The sequence below is a fragment of the Eublepharis macularius genome, chromosome 4, assembly GCF_028583425.1.
Source record: "Eublepharis macularius isolate TG4126 chromosome 4, MPM_Emac_v1.0, whole genome shotgun sequence".
Lineage (NCBI taxonomy): Eukaryota > Metazoa > Chordata > Lepidosauria > Squamata > Eublepharidae > Eublepharis > Eublepharis macularius.
The window spans coordinates 12353333-12374397 of NC_072793.1; the positions used below are offsets into that span (position 1 = coordinate 12353333).

Sequence of the window (21065 nt, forward strand, 5' to 3'; positions counted from 1 at the left end):
GGCTCGCCGCTCCCGCCCTGGCGCTGTCCGGCCGCGTGTTGGACGGCGCGGACGGGCGAGGCCAGGCAGGAGCCGAGAGCCCGCCTGGGGCCGGGCCGGGCGCGCCGCGAGAGGCGGGGGCGGGAGCCGGAGCCGCGCGGCTCGGCGTCCACTGGGCGGGCGAGGGCTCCAGGCGGGCGGTGCCGGGGGCGGCGCCGACAGCCCCGTCCTGGCCCGGGCCGGGCCGCCAGCGAGCGAGGGAGGGACTGCGAGCCAGGCAGCCGCCGCCTGGCCACGGCGGCTCCGCTCCGTCCGGACAGCCGCCCCGGGATGGGGAACAGCGAGAGCGGCGAGCCCGGCGGGGGGCCCGGCCTGCTGCCGCCCCCGCCGGGGAAGGTGCCCATGCCGGAGCAGGGCGAGCTGGAGGAGAGGTTCGCGCTGGTGCTGGTGAGCGAAGCCCCCGCCTGCCCGCCCCGGCCCTCCCCGCCCCGCCTGCCCGCCCCGCGCCTCGCAGAGGCGCCGCGCGGGGCTCGCCCCTCGCCAACTTTTCATGCCCTTTTGATGCGCGTCGGGCGCGGGGGGCCCGTTCTGGACCGGGCCGCTTGTCTCCAGCCGGGCGTTCGCCTCGGCTCTCGTGCCCGCGGACCCCTCCTGGCGCCCGCGCCTTCCTCGCTCGGCCCGGCCCGGCCTCTGCCGCCCCCATTACCTGTGTTAAGCGAGCCAGATGCTCCTCGGGCTCTGCTCGCTGCTTCGCCGGGACCCCAGCCCTTGGGACGGCTCCGCCGATCTTCATCCCGAAGACGAGCCCATCCACCCGCCGCAGCCGGATCCCAGAATCCGATCTGGCCTTTATTACAGGACCCCCCCCCCCGCCCCCCCAAGGAACCTGGTCCGTGCAGATGCCGCCCTTGTTTCTGTTTCTCCTCCCTGACCCTGCTCTGCTTGCACCTTGACAGACCCTGCCTTTCTTTCCTCCCCTCTTAAGTAGGTTGCCCATCTTAGGCAGATCTTTGGTCCCACTGCTTTGCTTTGGACGTGCAGCTCCCCGCCCATCGCTCCGGCCCAGGTGCTTTTTTTGAGCAGCAGCCCCAGGTCCAGAGATCCCTGCCCCCTCCTTCTGGTGTCTTGGCTCCTTCGACAGCCTCTTCTCTGCCCTACCCATTCCACACAAAGGACGCCCCCCCCTCCTTTATCCCTGTAGGACTTCTCCATGTCCTCCTTGCAGCTTGAGTTCGGGCAGTTGCCCAACTTCTCAGTTGCGTTCCAGCTCTCACACATCCTTAGGATCCATATGGTAGATCCTTAGCTGCTGCCCTTGATCCCTTCCGGATGTAGATTATATGCCCATCCTCCTTTTCCTTGGAATAATTCCTATTTCATTGGCTACTCTTTCTACCCCCTTTCCAATCCCTCCCCTTCCCTCTCCCTGCTTGGAGTTTCTCCCCCTCGGCCTGGGTGATTTCTTTCATTCTCAACTAAGTGTCCTTGTTTACTTGGGCTGTGAATCCAGGAGCGGCTTTGGAAGGGATGCTTGGTCCCTGAATTGCCTCTTATCGCTGTGCTCTGTTGGCAGGCATCCAGTCGGGGGCATTTGTGTATGTGTCATAGGTCTGTTTCCTGCCAAGTCCAGGCAGGGGACTTGCGTCTGGGAGGTATGGAAATCACCATCTTCTTGCACTGTTGTCCGCTCTAATGCAAGCGCCACTCCGGAATGGTGAATGAAAAGAATTGGGACCTCATGGGTCAGCTGACAGTGAGTGGCACGAGCTTTATTCAGGAAGAAGGGGGAGATGGTCAGCATGCTAAACAGGGAAGGCGCAAAGGATATTATCTCAGCACATGAGGGCTGTGCCTTCCATAGAGCAATTCATATGGAGAAATGCTCCATTTTTGTTTTGTCCTAATGCAGGAAAACTTGTGCTAATAAGATCTGGGTACTAGCTGGCCTTTCGGATGGACGGCCCCACTGAATTTAAGCATGCTTTCACAAAAATAAATGAACTCGCCTCTAAACACTTTTCTTAGTCCATTTCAAAGGCTGGTCCTGCCGTGCAATCCTAAGCGGTGTTATGCCCTTTTAATGCCATTAAGATCAATAGGTTTAGAAGAGTGTAACTCTGTTTAGGATTGCACTGCTTGATCTTTAATGAGACTCATGACGAGAGACTTCTAGAAGTTAATTGATCCAGCTACAAAAGTGAACAAAGATTTGTGAGGATGCTACTCTTCGGCTCCCTGTGAGATGAGAAGGAAGAGATGTGGAATCCAGAGTGGAAGCAGGTTGGACTTTGAGAGCAAAGGGACATGTGTGCAGAATTAGATGGACCAGTTCTGGACTATATCATTTCAGAAGAGGTGGTGGTGACAGATTCTTGCATGCTTCTTCAGATAAAAACAGCCTTTTCCCGCAAATAGAACATTAGCACATAAAGAAAAGGGCTGGGTAAGTCTTCCTTTCTAATGTACTCATTCCTAGAAGTGATTTACCTGGGGAAGCTTTCCAAAGTATGCCCTCTCACAATCTGAAGTGGTACAGTCCAGATTGCTAGCAGAATGTGTAAACTGGCTTTTGGGAGGCGGAAGATCCTAATTTACCTTTACAGTAAAATTTGATGCTTGGTATCTAAAGCACCCCGATGGACTTCACCAACAGACGTGTGCCTTTCTGAAGTCGTTGCTCTTTTTGCATAGTAAAGCACATCTTGAATGTTGCTCTTCCTTCCAAAGGAGCTTTCCTCTTGCTCCACAATCTTTCCTAACAAAGTCCCGACCCGGTAGCTGTAGATCTTGAAACTGCTGATTAGCTGTTTGAGATGCTTGTTGTAGAACGCTGGGGGGGGGGGATTTCTAGGGGAATTTTTTTCTTGGTTATGGAAAGAATTCTTTTTTTTTTAAATTCCACTCTGGCGATGTCAGAATGACAGGAAGTTGACAGCATGTGACACACCATTCCCTCCTCTGCTCTCTCTACAACAGGCAGAATGCTGCTTGAAAAATTCTCATGGCATTCAGATTTGTGGAAGAGGAGTTGCAAAACGCACATGATATTAAGATGTTAGTCATAATACTTATTGGAAACGAACACCCTGAATTGCAGAGAAGTGGGAGGGACTGTAGTTCAGTCCCTTGCATGTAGAAGGTCCATATTCAGTAACGTGCTCCCAGGTAGGTTACAGTGCAATCCCATGCAGAGGTGAAGTTGGCAGGTTTATCCATAGTACCGTCAGTCTTGGGAAAAGTATCCGTATTACTGTCTAACACTCTGGGGATTCAATTTTGTATACGGCAGCAGGCTAGTGGCCATGGCAGAAAACCTTGTTTCTGTAACGGCTTCCAAGTAGTGGAATCAGTTGCTTTTTGAAATTTGCTAAATTCATTATCTGGGACCCTTTAAATAGGTTCTAAAGACTCTCATCCCCCATACATTTGATGAAGGGAGCTCTAACTCATGACGGCGTGTGATGGAATAAAGTTTGTTCGTATCTAAGGTGCCACAGGACTTTTGTTGCGTTTTGCGACAACAGAGTAGCACAGTCAACCTACTGGAATTATTTTTCACATAGTTTTTAAAACAATTTTTATCAGGGTTTTTTTTCAGCAGGAATGCAGTGAAACGGAGTTCCGGTACCTCTTGAAAATGGTCACATGGCTGGTGGCCCCGCCCCCTGATCTCCAGACAGAGGGGAGTTGAGATTGCCCTCTGCGGCATGAAGGGCAATCTCAACTCCCCTCTGTCTGGAGATCAGGGGACGGGGCCACCAGCCATGTGACCATTTTCTCCGAGGACAACCCACTGAGTTCCACCTCCTCTTTTCCAAGAAAAAAAGCCCTGATTTTTATTATTTATTTTATTTAAAACCTTTACAAGCCCACCCTTCTCCCATGTAATTTTTGTTTCTTGTGCATATTCTAGTTGTTGTTGATTTTATCAAACAGTTCTAGATTCATTCATCGCTTTATTGGGGATTTGGTGGTTCTTATTGTTGCATCATACTGTGTGTGTGCTCCACCCACCCTGAGATTTTTGTATTGAAAGGCCAGGGTATGGATGCGTAAAATAAGTAAACAATGTAACCCCACTCCATGCTACACCGATCTCATAGTGCTGAAGCAGACAGTGCAACTGGTCTGCTGTTTCACGGACCCTGGAGATTAATTTGATTTGCCTGTGTCTGTTTGTGCTTTCTGTAGGGTGATATTGTATGATAGCAAAAGAATGGATGCTCCAGAGTTTGTCTGCTGTGCCTCTGTGCTGAGATGCCACAAAGTTCCTACAGCTCAGAATAGCCCTCCAATAGCATTTTGTGGGACAAATCTCTATGCTCTCAACTGTAGTGAAGTAAGAGTGCCTGCTGTGCATGGAGAGGAGAAAGGCCCCACATGTCAGAATTTTTCATAGCAGGTATCAGGTACAGACTGTGAGAAATACAGTGGCTGTCTCTTTGTAGATGTCTTTAAGACTAACCAATTTTATTGTAGCATAAGCTTTCGAGAATCAAGTTCTCTTCGTCAGATGCATGGTACAGAGTCTCTGTATCAGGCATCTGACGAAGAGAACTTGATTTTCGAAAGCGTATGCTACAATAAAATTGGTTAGTCTTAAAGGTGCTACTGGACTCTTTTTGATTTTGCTACCACAGACTAACACGGCTAACTCCTCTGCATCTTTGTAGATGTGTATTCTTGCTTCTGAATGCTAACAGCAGGGCTTTTTTCTGGGGAAAAAAGGTGGTGGAACTCAGGACCGCACAATGATGTCACTTTGGGTCAGCAGGAACAAGGGAGTTTTTGAAAGATGGTCACATGGCCGATGGCCGCACCCCCTGATCTCCAGACAGCCAACGGCGCGGAGGGCAATCTAAACTCCCCTCTGTCTGGAGATCAGGGGGCGGGACACTGGCCATGTGACCATTTTCAAGAGGTGCCAGAACTCTGTTCCACCGCATTCCCGCTGAAAAAAAGCCCTGCCTAACAGACTATTCAGACGAGAATGAAGTCTGTCCCCAAGATTTGTGGAAGGTATCTTTATTTTTTGCTCTGACATGGCCTTCTCCCACTTCATGCAGCAGTTCGTCAGACTGGTTAGTGTGAGAAAGTGTTTTAGACCATTAGAATTCTGTGTGATTCTAAGGATGACATGACTCTAAGGGAGACATGATAGAGGTTTACAAGATAATGCACGGGTTAGAGAAGGTCGAGAAAGATGTGTTTTTCTCCCTTTCTCACAATACAAGAACTCGTGGGCACTCTATGAAATTATTGAGCAGTCGGGTTAGAACAGATAGAAGAAAATACTACTTTACACAAAGGGTGATAAACACATGGAATTCGTTGCCACAGGAGGTGGTGGCAGCTACAAGCATTGCCAGCTTCAAGAGGGGACTGGACAAATATATGGAGCAGAGGTCCATCAGTGGCTATTAGCCACAGGAGATAGATGGTATTCTCTTTGTGGGGAGGTGGTGCTCTGTTGTCTTGGTGCTGGAAGGAAGGCAGTGGGAGGGCTTCTGGTGTCCTGGCCTCACTGACAGTCCTTTAGATGGCACTGGATTTCTAGCCACTGTGTGTGACAGAATGTTGGACTGGATGGGCCACTGGCCTGATCCAACATGGCTTTGCTTATGTTCTTATGACTAGGACAGACTCATGAGATACCTAGCCCAGTTCTGTTGGCTGACACCACATCTGGCAGTAGTTCTACAATTTAACTAAAGAAAAATGTTTTTTGAACCATCTCCATGTTATTTTTTTTTCTGACACTTTCTAGTTCTATTATGTAACAGGTCAACTGATTTCGCCTTCTCTCATTAATAATTTTGTGTGTGCTAACCCCGCTTTCTCTTCAGCTGTCTGGGTTTTTTTTTAACCAGATGACTTATATCCTTTTCCTTTGATTCACTCTGAACTTGAAGATCCCTTTGTTTATTGGGCTGAGAGCCCGGTGTAGCCTTTCTTTCCCCTTTCTGAAGCAACCAAAGTTGGTCCAGCAAAACTCAGAATTTCATCTATGTTGTTAACCTTTGTTAAACAAGAAATAAGGAGCCCAGTTGCTGTGTGCTGATCCACTTCTATTATATTTCGTTATATACAATAATAGATAGGCTTGTGTAGATCTTACACGTTTAAAAATATCGGGGGGAAATCTGGTCCCTGCATAATGAGAAAGGCAGGTTCTAAACAAAGTAAACAAATAAATGGAAAATGTTATGCAAATGGAGTTCAGTTGCATAATTTCTCTTATTTTTCACAATCTACTTCTGTTAATCCTGGGGATGGCCAAGGAACTTTGCAAAGCATGCACACTTCATCCCTGTTCCATTGAAAACTTTATAGTAAATATGTGTGTGAAGCATATTGAATGCTCTGAGGTGTGGCGTCCATTATCGCTGATCATATAAATGACAAGAGCGACATCATCATACGAATAATGTTCAGAGATGCATCTGGCTTCTAAGCATCTAGCATTACCTATATACTGCCAGAGATTCATCTTCTCGGTCATAAGGGTTGGGTCACAAAGTACCAGGGCTTTTTTCCTGGGAAAAGCGGTGGTGGAACTCAGGACCGCGCAATGACGTCACTTTGGGTCAGCTGGAACAAGGGGGGAGTTTTTTAAAGTTTAAATCGCCCTTGGCGAAAATGGTCACATGGCTGGTGGCCCCACCCCCTGATCTCCAGACAGAGGGGAGTTTAGATTGCCCTTTGCACGGAGGGCAATCTCAACTCCCCTCTGTCTGGAGATCAGGGGGCGGGGCCACCAGCCATGTGACCATTTTCAAGAGGTGCCGGAACGCTGTTCCACTGCGTTCCCACTGAAAAAAAGCCCTGCAAAGTACTGTTTAAGGGGATACGTAGCATTTGGTGCTCTCTTACAGATGATGTTTAGTAGTAGACGGTTGAATCCGGCAGTAACTTTCCACATGCAGCAGAAGGGGGGTGGATTTTCGGCCTCCCACTGTGGACCTTCATTTTACCTCTCGTGCTGTTCCTGAGGGTCCCGATATCCAGAAACAGTTTTTCATGGAGTTTGGTACGATGCTGTGGGAGGCAGGAAAGTTCTGCTCCGCTGACAGAAATGCTTTCCATTACCAGGAAATTACTGCTGGATCCAACCCAGTGTTTGACAACCGACTTACAATATCATTTAGAAAATGCTGGGCTTTTCTGATAAGAGACATATTTTCCCACATGTCACTGAAGGTGTTTTTGAGCCTCTTTCCTGCTGTCAGTATGTATTAAAGACGGAAAGGCAGCTCTAAATGTGCTTGCATTGCATTTTTAAATCGACTGATACTCATGCAGGAGTCGCATGTCAACATACATGCCTTTTTGTGTCACCTGTGAACAGATGTGTTATATCCAAAGCATATTGATCCAATAAAGAAACGCTTCTTGAAAAGTTGACAAAAACCCAAGATCATATTTTGAATGTTGAGATCAACTATAGTATTCAGAATTGGAATTTTGAAATTTGGTGGAATTTATTTCAACTCTTCATTTGAAAGGCTAACAAAAGAATCTCTCTCTCTGTGTCTATGTCTCTCTCTCTCTCTGATTACAAGGTCATTTTTACCTCACGCCAGGTGTAGCCAGTGTCCAGCCTGTGTTTAGAACTTCTCTTATAGCGAGGTTTCCAACACAAGTTGAGCCTTGATTTTAACACTCACTGAAACAGATTAAAGTGTGCTTGAATATTTACTGCAACTGTTTGCAGAACTGGGCTAGTGGGCCACAGTGTCTCCCCATCTGCTAAATTGTACAGCCCGTAAACCTCATTGTCAAAACCACTGCTCTCTTTTACACTGCTTTTCCAACTAAAAGGTGATCAGATACACAGCGGAGGAGAAAAAGCACAGTTGTAATGCCAACTTGCACTGGTTGCCAATTTTTATTTAATTACTCATTTTTTTTTTAAATTGCTTCAGCTCTGCAAACCTCCATTTGCTTAATTTCAGATGCTGGTACCTTTAAAGAACCGAGTGGCCTGTTTCAGATGCTGGTACCTTTAAATTTCAGATGCTGGTACCTTTAAAGAACTGAGTGGCCTATGCCCACCCTTCTTTGGGGAGCACCTTTCCCCGAAACGTTCTACAAAAGATGTCATTTGCCAGGGCTGGGAGCAGGGTTTTTTCTAGCATAGCCTAGGATTTCCCTTTCCAGAGAAGCTTAGAAATGCCTTTTAGAAAACACACAAAAACTTTTTTTTTAAATTGAAAAGGCTCTGGAATAAAAGTTTTTTTACTGGTTAAATTCAACTGTTTATATGTATGTGTGTGCCATCAAGTTGCAGCTGACTTATGGCCACCCCAGCAAGGGGCTTTCGAGGCGCTTGGGGAGTAAAAGTGGTTTGCCATTGGCTTCCTCTGCAGAGGCTTTTGGTTCCCCATCGTGGTCCCGCATCCAAGTATAACTCTGCTTAGCTTCCGAGATTGGATAAGATTGGGTTATCCCATCCCATCCCTCTCAATTGTTTTTATATACAAGATATACAAGTATCTTGGCTTGCTTGATTGTGAGGTGGGCTGAAGACTCTGCCTCAGATAGTTAATTTGTAGTACAATCTTCAGCAGTTTTTAATGTAAGTTATAGTCCGCCTTTCTCACTGATACACAAGGTGGATTACACAGAATAATTCAATATGGTCAACGGCTGAGAAACTGAATAAACAATACAATAGAGTAAGGATTGACGGCATTTCAGGGCCAAACAGGGACGCAGTGCTGTGGAATGGGAGGTGGGGTCAGTGCTGGCTCGGCCATGAGGCAAAGTGAGGCAATGTTCTTTGGTGGTGGATGTTTGGGGAGCAACAGCTTTTTTCGCCTGTCTTACTTCCTCAGTTTCACCAAGGAGCTGGAGCAGCTAATGTTCCTTCCCTCATTCTTGCTTCATGTGTCTTTAAACACAACATGTCAAGCTGTGATTGGTTGAAAAACGCTAATCATGGCCTGACAACCGGTAAGAGACTGTTGGGGCAAGGACATGGGGGCCTCTGTCAGCGATTCCACAATGTCTGTTCTGGCGGAGCCCTCACTAGGAATTGCTAGAAACTCTATGGTAAAATGACAGATTTTCTAGTGATTTCTAGAGAGAATGGATGTCACTTCTGGGTTACCCTAGAAGTGATATCATGACCTTGGCTTGATGGCCGTTTTTGCTCAAAGTGGTGGCGGGAAATGGGAGCTGAGGGCAGGGGGATTGGCAGCCTTAAGTTATTCCAAGGGGAGGCAGTGAAGTTAGGGGAGTGAGAGGCAGGCATGGCGGCGGGGGTAGCTTCAGGCAGCAATCCTTGTTGAGCCAGCATGGTAGGATTTATCTCTTGGCAGCAGGGTAGGAGTACCTGTAGTACCGTGTCAATTTGCAGTGTGTCAAGCTTCCAGTTGGTATGAGTGAGTTCATTGGTTAATTGAGAGATCATCAAGGATTTATATCCTACTTTTAGCAGTTTACAATTATGTTTGGACAATATGGATTCCAGTTTCAGTGGGAGACGGGCGTCCCTCTGTTGATTTTCTGTTCTACAACAAACCAACAGACTCCCTTGCCCTACCTTTGATGCCCACAGCAGTGGGACGGTGCTCTTTAGCTTTGCCTTGGCCAGGGAGACAGAACTAAGAGCAGTCTCTCCATAGAAGAACCTGCCCCCCCAGCCAATATGAAACTGGAACAGACAGTAGAATTCAGGGCAGAGGGTGAGAATGGCTCCTGCCCATACGTGTCCTCTGATAGCTTGACGGCAGTCAGAATCCTCACGGGAGGAGCTTTCATGGAATTGACCTCTTGATGGAATAGCTTTTAGGTGGCACCATGTGGAAGACAGAGCTTCAGCTGAGCGGAGGTCTTCACTCCTGGATTGGGGATTTCTGTAGTTCTCTCACTGGGTGCCAAGCTCTTATAGAGCAGCCGTTCGTTGCTCACTTTTGGAAGGACCTGCTGTGTACAGAGCAAAGGCAGCAAGCTTCCCACCTCTTGTTTCTCTGTACAGTACATTTCCCAGTTCTCGGCCTATGTTTCCTGGCCCCAGTTCTTTTGATGTACTGGCCATAGTCCTGGCCGTAATACTGGTGAAGTCATAGCTCTGGAGCCCCCTCTTCCTGTCATGTGACTGATGTCATATGTGTTCCTGCCTTGTGCTGGCAGATAAGGGGGTTCTGAATGCGAAATGGTTGAAGGCAGGTGCTGTAGAGAAGCAGGCATGCTTCTTTGAGGCACTTTCCCCTGCCAGAAGAAAAGGTTTCCTGGGTGCGCACAGGTAAAGGGAGACCAATTTAGTCACTTTGTATCAGGTCGTGAAAAGGTTAAAAAGGCAGCCTTGATTATATGATGGCTGTTTTAAGATTTGTGTTTTGTAGTATTTTGCCCCTGTCCTATAAATAATTTTTGAATAAAAGTGGACTATATAAATAAAGTGAACCTACCCATTGAGTGAATTCACATATAGAGTTTGAGTGAAAGTGATTTCTTGGGGTGGGCTATAAGGTTTTCATCTTGTAGCTTACCTCTTGAGATTGAGAAATTTGTTCTGAGTTCTCAAAAACTGTAATCTGTAACCGCTCATAATAGGATGATTCAGGGCTTTTTTTCTGGGAAAAGAGGTGGTGGAACTCAGTGGGTTGCCCTCGAAGAAAATGGTCACATGGCCGGTGGCCCCGCCCCCTGATCTCCAGACAGAGGGGAGTTTAGATTGCCCTCCGTGCAGCAGCGCGGAGGGCAGTCTAAACTCCCCTCTGTCTGGAGATCAGGGGGCGGGGCCACCGGCCATGTGACCATTTTCAAGAGGTTCCGGAACTCTGTTCCCCCGTGTTCCAGCTGAAAAAAAGCCCTGGGATGATTTATCATAAAGATTTCCCCACAATTAGGTTATCAAGTGCTAATTGTGAACGTATAATCTAGCAGGCTGTCGCCTAAGAAAATTCATGCCATAGCAAACTGGTTAATTTCTGGTGTGCAATTGGTGATGGCGCTGCCGTGAACTGAGGTGAGCAGGACACCTTAGGTGGCAGATTTTAAGTGGATCCAATGCATAAAATTTCAGGAAGAAAGTTACCAATGCTGGTTTAAATATTGTTTGGTGAAGATGATGCAATAGAGGAACGGCTTGGCAAAGCAATACACCACGAAACGGGCTGTCATAACTGCTAGCGCACCCGTTGCCAACAGCCCGGGAGCTCCACGGTTCACTTTCAGGCTCCCATTGGGCTCTTTTCGTCCTCTTCTATTGGCACAGTCTTGCCTGCAAGGAAGAAAAAACAACTCTCTGGAATTATGCACTTTGGAATATGAATATTGCATTTACCTTGAAGTTACACTATACGTGTTGAATGAATTGTATGGGCTAGAACCAGAAATTTCATGCGTTGGATCCATATGATTGTAGATAGACTGTTTCAGAATTTTTGGGAGTAGATATATATCGAATACTTACTTTTGAAATTCTTGCACAAATTGCACGTGCACTTTCATTAAAATTGTATTTATCATTGTTATCAGGTCTCTGTGGGCCGCACGGTCCCTGTTTGGTACATTGCTGTTTGAGACCAGTCCCTACTTTGTCTGTGATAGGCAGATTTTAAGTACCATTAGCAGGGCAGTCCTAACAGAGTTACACCTGTCTAAGCCCATTAAGTTCAATGCACTTAAAAGGGTGTAACTCTTCTTAAGACAGCATTGTAAGTGTGGTGGGTCGGGAGACTGATGAATCAGACACACAGTTCTGCTGCACAAGACCCTCTCCCACAATGAACGGGAGCTGCGAAGTTCCCATTCATTTAAGGGATGCATCCCAGCAAGATCTCCTGGTGGATTGAGGTTCATCTTAATTGATGAATGGGTGGGAGTGTAACTAGGATTTTCTACTTCAGGCACCAAAATACTGTGGCTTGACCCTTGTTATAACCGTGCTTACATGCCCCTGTAAAAGGTGGGTAAAGAATTGTGGAAAAGCTGGAATCACCGATATGTCAAGTAGAAATCTCCCAAGGCCTGGATGAAAACAGACTGAAACAATTGACACTTTTCCTGAGCTTCAGGTTTTTAGCAGACTCAGGAAGCCACAGTTTCCATTCACATTTGTGAATTTAAGGAGAGGAAAAGAATGGCTGGCCTGTCGCTTAATAGAGCAAGAAACTGCAAAAATTGACAGCTGACTGTTTTATGCTTGTTTAGATTTACAAACGCCTTTATTTTTCACTGCAGTTGTGTTTAAACTGAAGCTTGCAGAACTGTGCTGTGCAAGATCCATTCTGTCTCCCCTCTCTTTACAAAGAGGAAAAGAACCCAAGAAGAAAGCTTATTCAATGGAATCCAGCTGCCTGGCCGGGTTGTATTTCAGAATTTGGTCTTCCGGTTTGAGATTTCAAAGGGAGCTGTCTTTGGCAAGGGACTGAATTTCCCACACAGCCGTAGACACAATTGCTGACGGGATGACGTTATAGAAGCATATGGCATCCCTCCCTGTGCAGTTAATTCTGTACGATGTTGGGTAGAAAAGGGTGGAAATAGCTATCGGTTTCCTCTCGGCTGCTTTCCAGAAGGAGAGAGAATCTCATACATCTTTGCAACGTCCCATCTGGAAGAAACACCCAGGGCTTTATTCTGGCAAAGGGATAAAAATTCCTTCCTATTCAGAGGGAGAACGGAAACTGATGTTGAGAGGAAATAGGAGACCGCAGTCCAGAGAGCGACCCAGATAGACTCCCCGCAAAGCAAGCTAAGCAGGCCAACAAGAGAACCAGTTTGGAAGTACTGCCAAGTAGGAGGGGTTGCCGAATCCCGATAGAGACCGAAGCGATCAGGGCTGTGGGTATGGCAGTTACAGTATGTTGCATCACTTCCCCGGAAACACCATCCCATCAAAAGGAAGGGCTTAGTTTAGGAAACTCTGATTCATAGAAGATTGAAGCACTCAATAGGTAGGGGCTGAGGAACAAGGCAGGGAGCTAGGATGTCTGGTCTTTCCACAGAGAGGATGGTGGAGCCTTGCACTGCAATGGGGGGCATATATTGTGTACACCCCACTCTGGTCACACCAGCACTGTGCATGTCGGTTGTCGGGGAGGATGCACTCTGTGGTTGGTTAGCAACTCCAAGCAAGCTTCCTCCTTTCCTAGAACTGGCAAAATGGCTACTTGACTGATGCTGATGGTTGATGCATGAAGCATATGTCATGTACGGACAGCCCTGGTCTAGAATCAAGGCTTCTAAGGTTTGGAAAAGAAGAGTGGCATCTAGTGAGCGCTGGTGGGAGCGAGGAAACCTGGCTGCAGCTTTGACTAATGTAGTCCCTTTGGGAGTCCCATCATGGAACGCCTCAAATTTTCCACCAATATGTCATGCAGGTATACTTAATAAGCAGGGCTTTTTTTCTGGGAAAAGAGGTGGTGGAACTCAATAGGTTGCCCTCGGAGAAAATGGTCACATGGTTGGTGGCCCCGCCCCCTGATCTCCAGACAGAGGGGAGTTGAGATTGCCCTCGGAGGGCAATCTCAACTCCCCTCTGTCTGGAGATCAGGGGGCGGGGCCACCAGCCATGTGACCATTTTCAAGAGGTTCTGGAACTCCATTCCACCACGTTCCAGCTGGAAAAAAAGCCCTGTTAATAAGTGAAAATAGTAATTGATAAATCATTAGAAAGCAGCTGCAACTAGTTCCAGGCTTGCAAAGTTACGGCTGTGTCGTTGTGAAGTGAGTGAGTTTGGAGCTTTGGGATGATATTTCAAATCAAACTCTTAGGGAGCAAAACCCCGGATTTGAAAGGCAGTGTGGTCTAGTTTTTCTTTTCTTACTTCAGGATTTCCCCCCCTATTATGTAGGGAAATGAGTACTGTGGTGGAGTCAGACACTGATTTCGCACACGTTGGATAATGCACTTTCAGTGCACATTATCAATTGTTTAAGGTGGATTTTTTGTTCCGCACACAAAAAAATCCGTTCTAAATGATCTATAAAGAGGAATGGAAGTGCATTATCCAACATGTGCGGACAGTGTCTGTCGACTGTCCAGTGTTAATTTATAATAAATCACCCGACTGTGCTCTGATCCCAGTTCATCAGATTTAAACCTAGGCATCTTAACTCTAGGCCCTTTTACTCTGCGCTGTTAGCCCTCCTCCTCCTCCCACAGTTCTGAACAGAACCCCTGGACGTAGTCTATTTGACTGCCTTCTAGAATCACCCTTGGTTTCTGGCAGGGCTTGTGTGCCTTTTCTGGATATGTAAAAGGCAGATATTCAATAGGTGCAGTATTTCCCCAGTAGAGGAAAAACTTGCAGGCTGCAACTGTCAATGGCCCAGTTGCCTTGACAGGAGTAATAGTGGTATTTGGGGTAGTGGTTAAGAGTGTCAGGACTCTAATCTGGAGAACCGGGTTGATCCACTTGAAGCCAGCTGGGGACCTTGGGTCCATCACAGCTCTCTCAGAGCTCTCTCAGCCCCACCCACCTCACAGGATGATTGTTGTGGGGATAATAATAACACACTTTGTAAATCCAGAGGAGTTAGCCATGTTATTATGTAGTTGCAAAATAGTAAAGAGTCCAGTAGCACCTTTAAGACTAACCAACTTTATTGTAGCATAAGCTTTCGAGAACCGAAGTTCTCTTCGTCAGATGCACGGAGGGTAAGATACTCCATGCTACCGGACTCTCAACACTTTATACACTGCTCTGAGTGGGCTTTAAGTTGTCCTGAAGGGCAGTATATAAATCAAATGTTGTTATTGTTGTTATTCTTGTTGTTATTAGAATTAAATGACATGATGCTTGGAACCACACTCTAGTTCCCCTCTACCCTGGCCATTTCAGTCGGAAAGGTATGGCAGAGTAGCAAGTCTTTCCCCATTTTGCTAATCCAGCGCCCTGATTTAGCACGAATTGCCGTTTACTGCGCAATCCTAAACAGAGCTGTACTTTTCTAAGTGCATTGACTTCAGTGGATATAGACCGATGTAGTATTGCACTACCGGACTTTCACACTGTACAGACTTTTGGCTTTTTATTACAAATGTATAATTTAGGCCACGTGGTCCTAAGATGGGATAGGAATTTGTGGCTCAGGGGTGGGGCATCTGTTTGTCATGTTGAAGCTCCCTGGATCAATTCCCAGCACCCCCAGTTAAAAAGGACCAGGTAGGGGGTGATGTGGAAGGCCTGAGACCCTGGAGAGCTGCTTCCAGGTTGAGTAGACAATATTGACCTCGATGGATGAACGGTCTGATTCAGTATAAAGCAGCTTCATGTATGTGATGCAAACTAAGTGCATTTGTGTGTCTTCCTTAATACCTTCTGCTTGCAAAAGTAGTTTTAATCTGAGGGTTTCTGAGGCTTTTGTTGTTGTTGTTGTTGTTGTTGTTGTTGCTGCTGCTGCTGCTGCTGCTGAAAAACTGAATGTTAGGCACTGGAAGACACTGGCCTGTAAAGGGTAGCCATATATGATTTGTGTATGATTTGGACTGCTACACATTTTTAACATTCTGAATTGTGCAACCTGTATGAATCACATATTTGTTTGTTCTGTATAAATTATTCGGATTCCACCAGTCACAGGGAAAGACAAAGAATTATGCATGCCTCTAGAGTTTTGCTTCCTGACCCCTGGAAAACCTGCTTGTTTTCTTCCGTGAGTTCTCTTTCACTGTGCAATACATTCGTTTATTTTTTGCAGCCTTAAAAATAAAAAGTGGAGGTTCTCAAGATGCCAATTCTTGCATCCCATACCACGTTTAGTATGTGTGTGGTATAATTATCTATAATCCTCCTGCTTTGGAGAGACGGGAGCCTGACACCTCACCATTAGCCATACTGGCTCTTATATTTTACTAGACCTGGGTCTTGTGTTTTGAACCCCATCCCCAGAACCCTAAGGGTTAGTAACTTGAAACACAATTTTAGGTTGTTAATAGAAAACAGAATCTTGGCTGTGAAGGATCTTTCTTTTTGTGGCAATCTGGAGAAAGCACTGAACAATACTGGGTTACAGTTCATCATATAATAAATAACATAATAATGTTTGATTTATATACCGCCCTTCAGGACAACTTAATGCCACACTCAAAGCCGTTTACAAAGTGTGTTATTATTATCCCCACAACAATCACTTTGTGAGGTGAGTGGGGCTGAGAGAGCTCTAAGAGAGCTGCGACTGACCCACGGTCACCCAGCTGGCTTCAAGCGGAGGAGTGGGGAATCAAACCCGGCTCTCCAGATTAGAGTCCCGCAGCTCTTAACCACTACACCAAACTGGTGTATCTTCAGTGACTGCAGCAGCAGAAAGATGTAATCTTGACTCCACCTTTTGTGAGTTTATTCAGAAGAGGGGGTTGCAGTCGGAAAGGTGCAACAACTTTGAGGATAGATTTTGCAAGGAATTTACGTGTCCCTTTAAACCAGCAGGGTTAATAATCATATTTACTCCCTTGATTCTATCTCAGCTGATTCTCCTTCAGAACCCACAGTGTGCTGATGTCTCCCCCTTAACTGCCAGAACTGGGAATAGTCTTGAATTACCATTTTTATACTACCTGTGTCTTTGTACCTCTGCCAAACAGCATGGCTGCATTTTATAGGACTGTGACAGCACATGCCATCACACAGTAGGGCAACAGGGGATGGCATGAATTTGAATATCATGCTGTGAAGTGGACCAACAGGGATAGGTAGAGTCAAGAATGTAACTGGAGACGGAGGAATGCTTAGAGGTAGTTACATGCCTGTATAAATTACAGGAATCGCCGCTACCAGGATAGTTAATAATGGTGAATTTTAAAGGATGATTTTTTTAAAAAAAATGTCTTTTGTATTTTAATCTCACCTTTCAGGAATTAATGACAGCATACATGGTGGTCCCCTCTTCCATGTTATCTACACAACAACCCTGTGAGGTAGGTTAGGCTGAGAGAGAATAACTGACACCAGGTCATCCACTAAGCTTCATTGAAGAGTAGGGGTGTGAAGACAGGTTTCCCCAGTCTTTGTGTTATATTTTAACTGCTAAACGATGTGTGTTTGTCCATTCTCTGCTGGGAACTCAATTCCTCAGTATATGGACCTGATTTGGATCATTACTGTGGTGCATAGGGAAAGTATGCTTATACTTCCCCTCCGTACCATTTTCCTGTCTTGAAATGGCCTTGGGGAGTGCTGTTTGGCCCATTTTGTATACCATCAGTAGACATGGAGCCGAAAAATGTGGCAAATAGAAGCCTTTTCTGGGGCCATTTCAAACTGGTAAAACAGTTCAGGGGGAAGGAAGGTCCTCACACACTCCAGAGGAGTTAGCCACGTTAGTCTGTAATTGCAAAACAGCAAAGAGTCCAGTATCACCTTTAAGACTAACCCAACTTATTTGTGTGCCTCTAATACCAGCCCTGTTGCCCTATTGTGTGATGCATCTAACGAAGAGAGCTGTGGTTCTCGAAAGCTTATGCTACAAATAAGTTGGTTGGTCTGAAAGGTTCTACTGGACTCTTTACTATTTTCCTCACACACTGTGATCCTGATCCAAATTGGACCCCGCGTGGACTAGAGCCCCCAGTGGAGAACTCAGAAGCACTTCTCTGATTGTGTGGACTCAGGGAGACCCACATGGGGTTAGGCACTTGAGAGCTCGGTCTGTGTCTCACCAGTGTGGTACAGGGTCAGGAATGTTGGATTCAGATCTGAGAGCCAAGCTACAAGTGACGCCTGACTCTGAGAGACCCAGGTTTGAATCCCTACTCTTCCACGGAAACTTGCTGGATGATCTTGGATCAGTTGCACATTTTCAGCCTCTCAGGTTTCTTGTGAGGTTAAAATCGAGAAGTTGCAAGCCAGGTTGAGTCCCCATTGGGGGAAAAAGCGGAGAATGAATAAATAAATAAATTTTCCCACAATTACTGTAGGGCTTAGAAGCTTATGAATTCCCAACCTACCCCAGGGAAGGGTCCTTCTCACACTTGCACTTTAATCTACACAATCCCAATCTTAGAGATGTCCTACAGGTTGAGAGCAGAGGTGAAGAAGGTTCAGCAAATGTGAAGTAGGGCAGAGCTATCATATCTAAATAATTATGCAAAAGAGATTTTGGCAGGTACCAAAAAGTCATCCTTTTACATAAGCACTAAGGCTTGGATCCTGTGAACGAGTTCCAGGCTTGCCAGACAGCCTCTGCCTCTGAGCTCTTGTCCTCTTCTGCTAAAACTCATTGGTGCAAGATCAATGGTTTTCATTGGGCCCTGGTGCAAACAGATGTTTTAGCAGAAGAGGAAGCAAACGCCACAGCAGAGAACTTTTTCGTAGGATCCAAGCCCAGAAGTACAGGAACATTCATATCTTTGGCATCTGGTTATCCAGTGCCGAGTACATACTGCCAGATGACTCGAGTGAAGCAATGGCTTCCAGAATTGCTGCTGAATCTAAGTAAGAGTGGATTTTTTTTGGTCATTCTTATTGTCAGGGCTTTTTTTCAGCTGGAATGCAGGGGAACGGAGTTCCGGCACCTCTTGAAAATGGTCACATGGCTGGTGGCCCTGCCCCCTGATCTCCAGACAGAGGGGAGTCGAGATTGTCCTTTGCGCGGAGGGCAATCTAAACTCCCCTCTGTCTGGAGATCAGGGGGTGGGGCCACCAGCTATGTAACCCATTTTCTCCTAGGGCAACCCACTGAGTTCCACCACCTCTTTTCCCAGAAAAAAAAGCTCTGCTTATTGTACTTATTCCAAATCCAATTGGAGACAGGCTTTACTTGAGGCTCGGTGAGGCTACTGCCTCCAATATCTTATTCATGATAGGTGTAAGGACAGCAGGATGGGATAGAGTCATATTTGATCTGCAGAGCACAATCCACCAATCAGTTCTCTTGAGCAAGCTTGACTACTCTCACTTTACTTTTTTATGTAGCCTACTTTAATTAGCACGAGCCCCGTGGCGCAGAGTAGTAAGCTGCAGCACTACAGAGTTCGATCCTGGGGAAGCCAGGTTCAGGTAGCCGGCTCAAGGTTGACTCAGCCTTCCATCCTTCTGAGGTTGGTAAAATGAGTACCCAGTTTCCTGGGGGTAAAGTGTAGATGACTGGGGAAGGCAAAACACTCCATAATAAAAGTCTGCCAAAAAAATGTCGTGATGCAACGTCCCACCATGGGTCAGTAATGACTCGGTGCTTGCACAGGGGACTACCTTTACCTACTTTAATTAGCATGTTCCATTCAGATGTTATATGCCAGTCGCCAAAATGTCACATAAATTGTGATCAGGGGGATTCATATGTCAAAATCTCACTTTCTCTGCTCTAACGCAGTCGAGGTAGCGTAATTTATTATTTTAAATAAATATTGCAGAGCCTGGATTTGGTGTGCTTGTAGAGGTATGATTATCAAAGAGAAAATTGGTTTAGGAGGTTGGGGGGGGGGCACCAGGACACCTTCACTTCCAAACCTAACATCTGTACTGGACAAATTTGTTTTTAATCTCCTGCAAATCCCAAAGGCCCATTTTTTTTGCTCTTGCTTGTGATTTATGAAGCATAAAACTTTGTTACCATAACTCAACACAGAAAGGTTTTGTTCAGAGCTGTTTCAGCAGGACTAGCTACATGTTATGTGGAAATCCACCAAAGCAGAACCCTTTCAGTAAACAAAACAGCTTGAGGAGGGGGTGATTTTGAGCTGACAGCTGCACGTGTGCATCTGCTTAACTCTTTCCCGACCTCAGAACTGCCCCCTCTCAAAGCTGTTTTTGTTTTGTTTTTAAGACTTAGGTGATATTTGCACGAAATGTAGAATCAGCCTTTGATGGAGCCAGAATGCCTCCTTGTCCTTTTAGGCCGGGCTTTTTTTCAGCTGGAATGCGGGGGAAAGGAGTTCCAGCACCTCTTGAAAATGGTCACATGGCTGGTAGCCCCGCCCCCTGATCTCCAGACAGAGGGGAGTTTAGATTGCCCTCCGTGCCGCTCAGCAGCACGGAGGGCAATCTAAATTCCCCTCTGTCTGGAGATCAGGGGGTGGGGCCACCAGCCATGTGACCATTTTCGCCGAGGGCAACCCACTGAGTTCCGCCACCTCTTTCCCCAGAAAAAAAGCCCTGCTTTTAGGTATTCTCGCTTGCTTACTACTTTAATGCTCTTTCAATGAAGAGTGGCAGTAACACAGCGGTAGAGCACATAAGTTCCACACCAAAGGCCCTTTGGCACCTCCAGTTGAAAGAGCTCAGATCCAAGGCTGAGAAGGACCTAGCTCGAGAGACTTTGGAGAGCCTCTTGTAGTGGCTAGAGCATCAGTCTGAGATCGGGGAGACCCAAGTTCAAACCCTCCGTTGTGTCATGAACCTAGTGAACCTGGACCAGTCATTCACTCTCATTCTAACCTGCTTCACAGTGGTGGTGTTGTGAGCAGGGCCGGATCTAGGGTTGCCAGTGCCCAGGGCAACCCAAGTCCGGCATTCCCTCTGCGCGTGCGCTATGTGCGTGTGCGCTCCCGGCACTGCGTGATGATGTCACTTCTGTGACATCATCATGCAGGGGCCCAGAGGTGTGCCACCTGTGCGGCAAGCTGGCTACCCTGGTGCATGGCGTGCCACAGAGCTGGTGGCGGCAGCACGGGTGGCTGAGCGGAGGGCTGGGAGGTTGCCCGCACCATTCGCCTGCCCCACAGATGGGGCAGCCGGCTTGCTGCACACTCCCTGTCCTGTGCATGTGGCAAGCCAGCTGCCCTGTCAGCAGGGCAGGTGAACAGCGCGGGCGGCCTCCCAGCCCTCTGCTCAGCTGTCCGCGCTGCTGCCACCAGCTCCGGCATGCACTGGCAGCTGCGGCTGGTGCCCCCTCTTTAGCAGCACCAGGGACAGGCTATCCCCCCTGCCGCCCCATCGATCCAGCCCTGGTTGTGAGGATAAAGTGGAGGAGGGGAGAATGGTGTTCACAGTCCCTGAGCTCTTTGGAAGAATGATGGGATATACATGTACAAAATAAGTAAGATGCATCAGTGGAGTGAAGATGGAGTTATGCAAAATGTGATCTCATATGGGGGTTAAATGATGCTGCAAGTTATGGGGAAGAAGGGCAGAAACGGAGTTGCCCCATATCTTTCATGGTGTGAAGTTCTGTGTTGAGCGTTCATTTGACAG

At 46.9% G+C, this 21065-nt stretch overlaps 1 protein-coding gene across 1 annotated transcript in view; it reads left to right on the top strand.

Annotated features, from left to right (window-relative positions):
- Positions 1 to 270: 270 nt before the first annotated feature.
- Positions 271 to 21065, top strand: part of FMNL3 (formin like 3) — a 138633-nt gene continuing 117838 nt past the window's right edge. The window contains exon 1 of the mRNA XM_054976159.1: positions 271 to 426. Within this exon, the coding sequence (XP_054832134.1) occupies positions 310 to 426 (117 nt within the window). The 5' untranslated portion in view covers positions 271 to 309. The remainder of the gene's footprint in view (positions 427 to 21065) is intronic.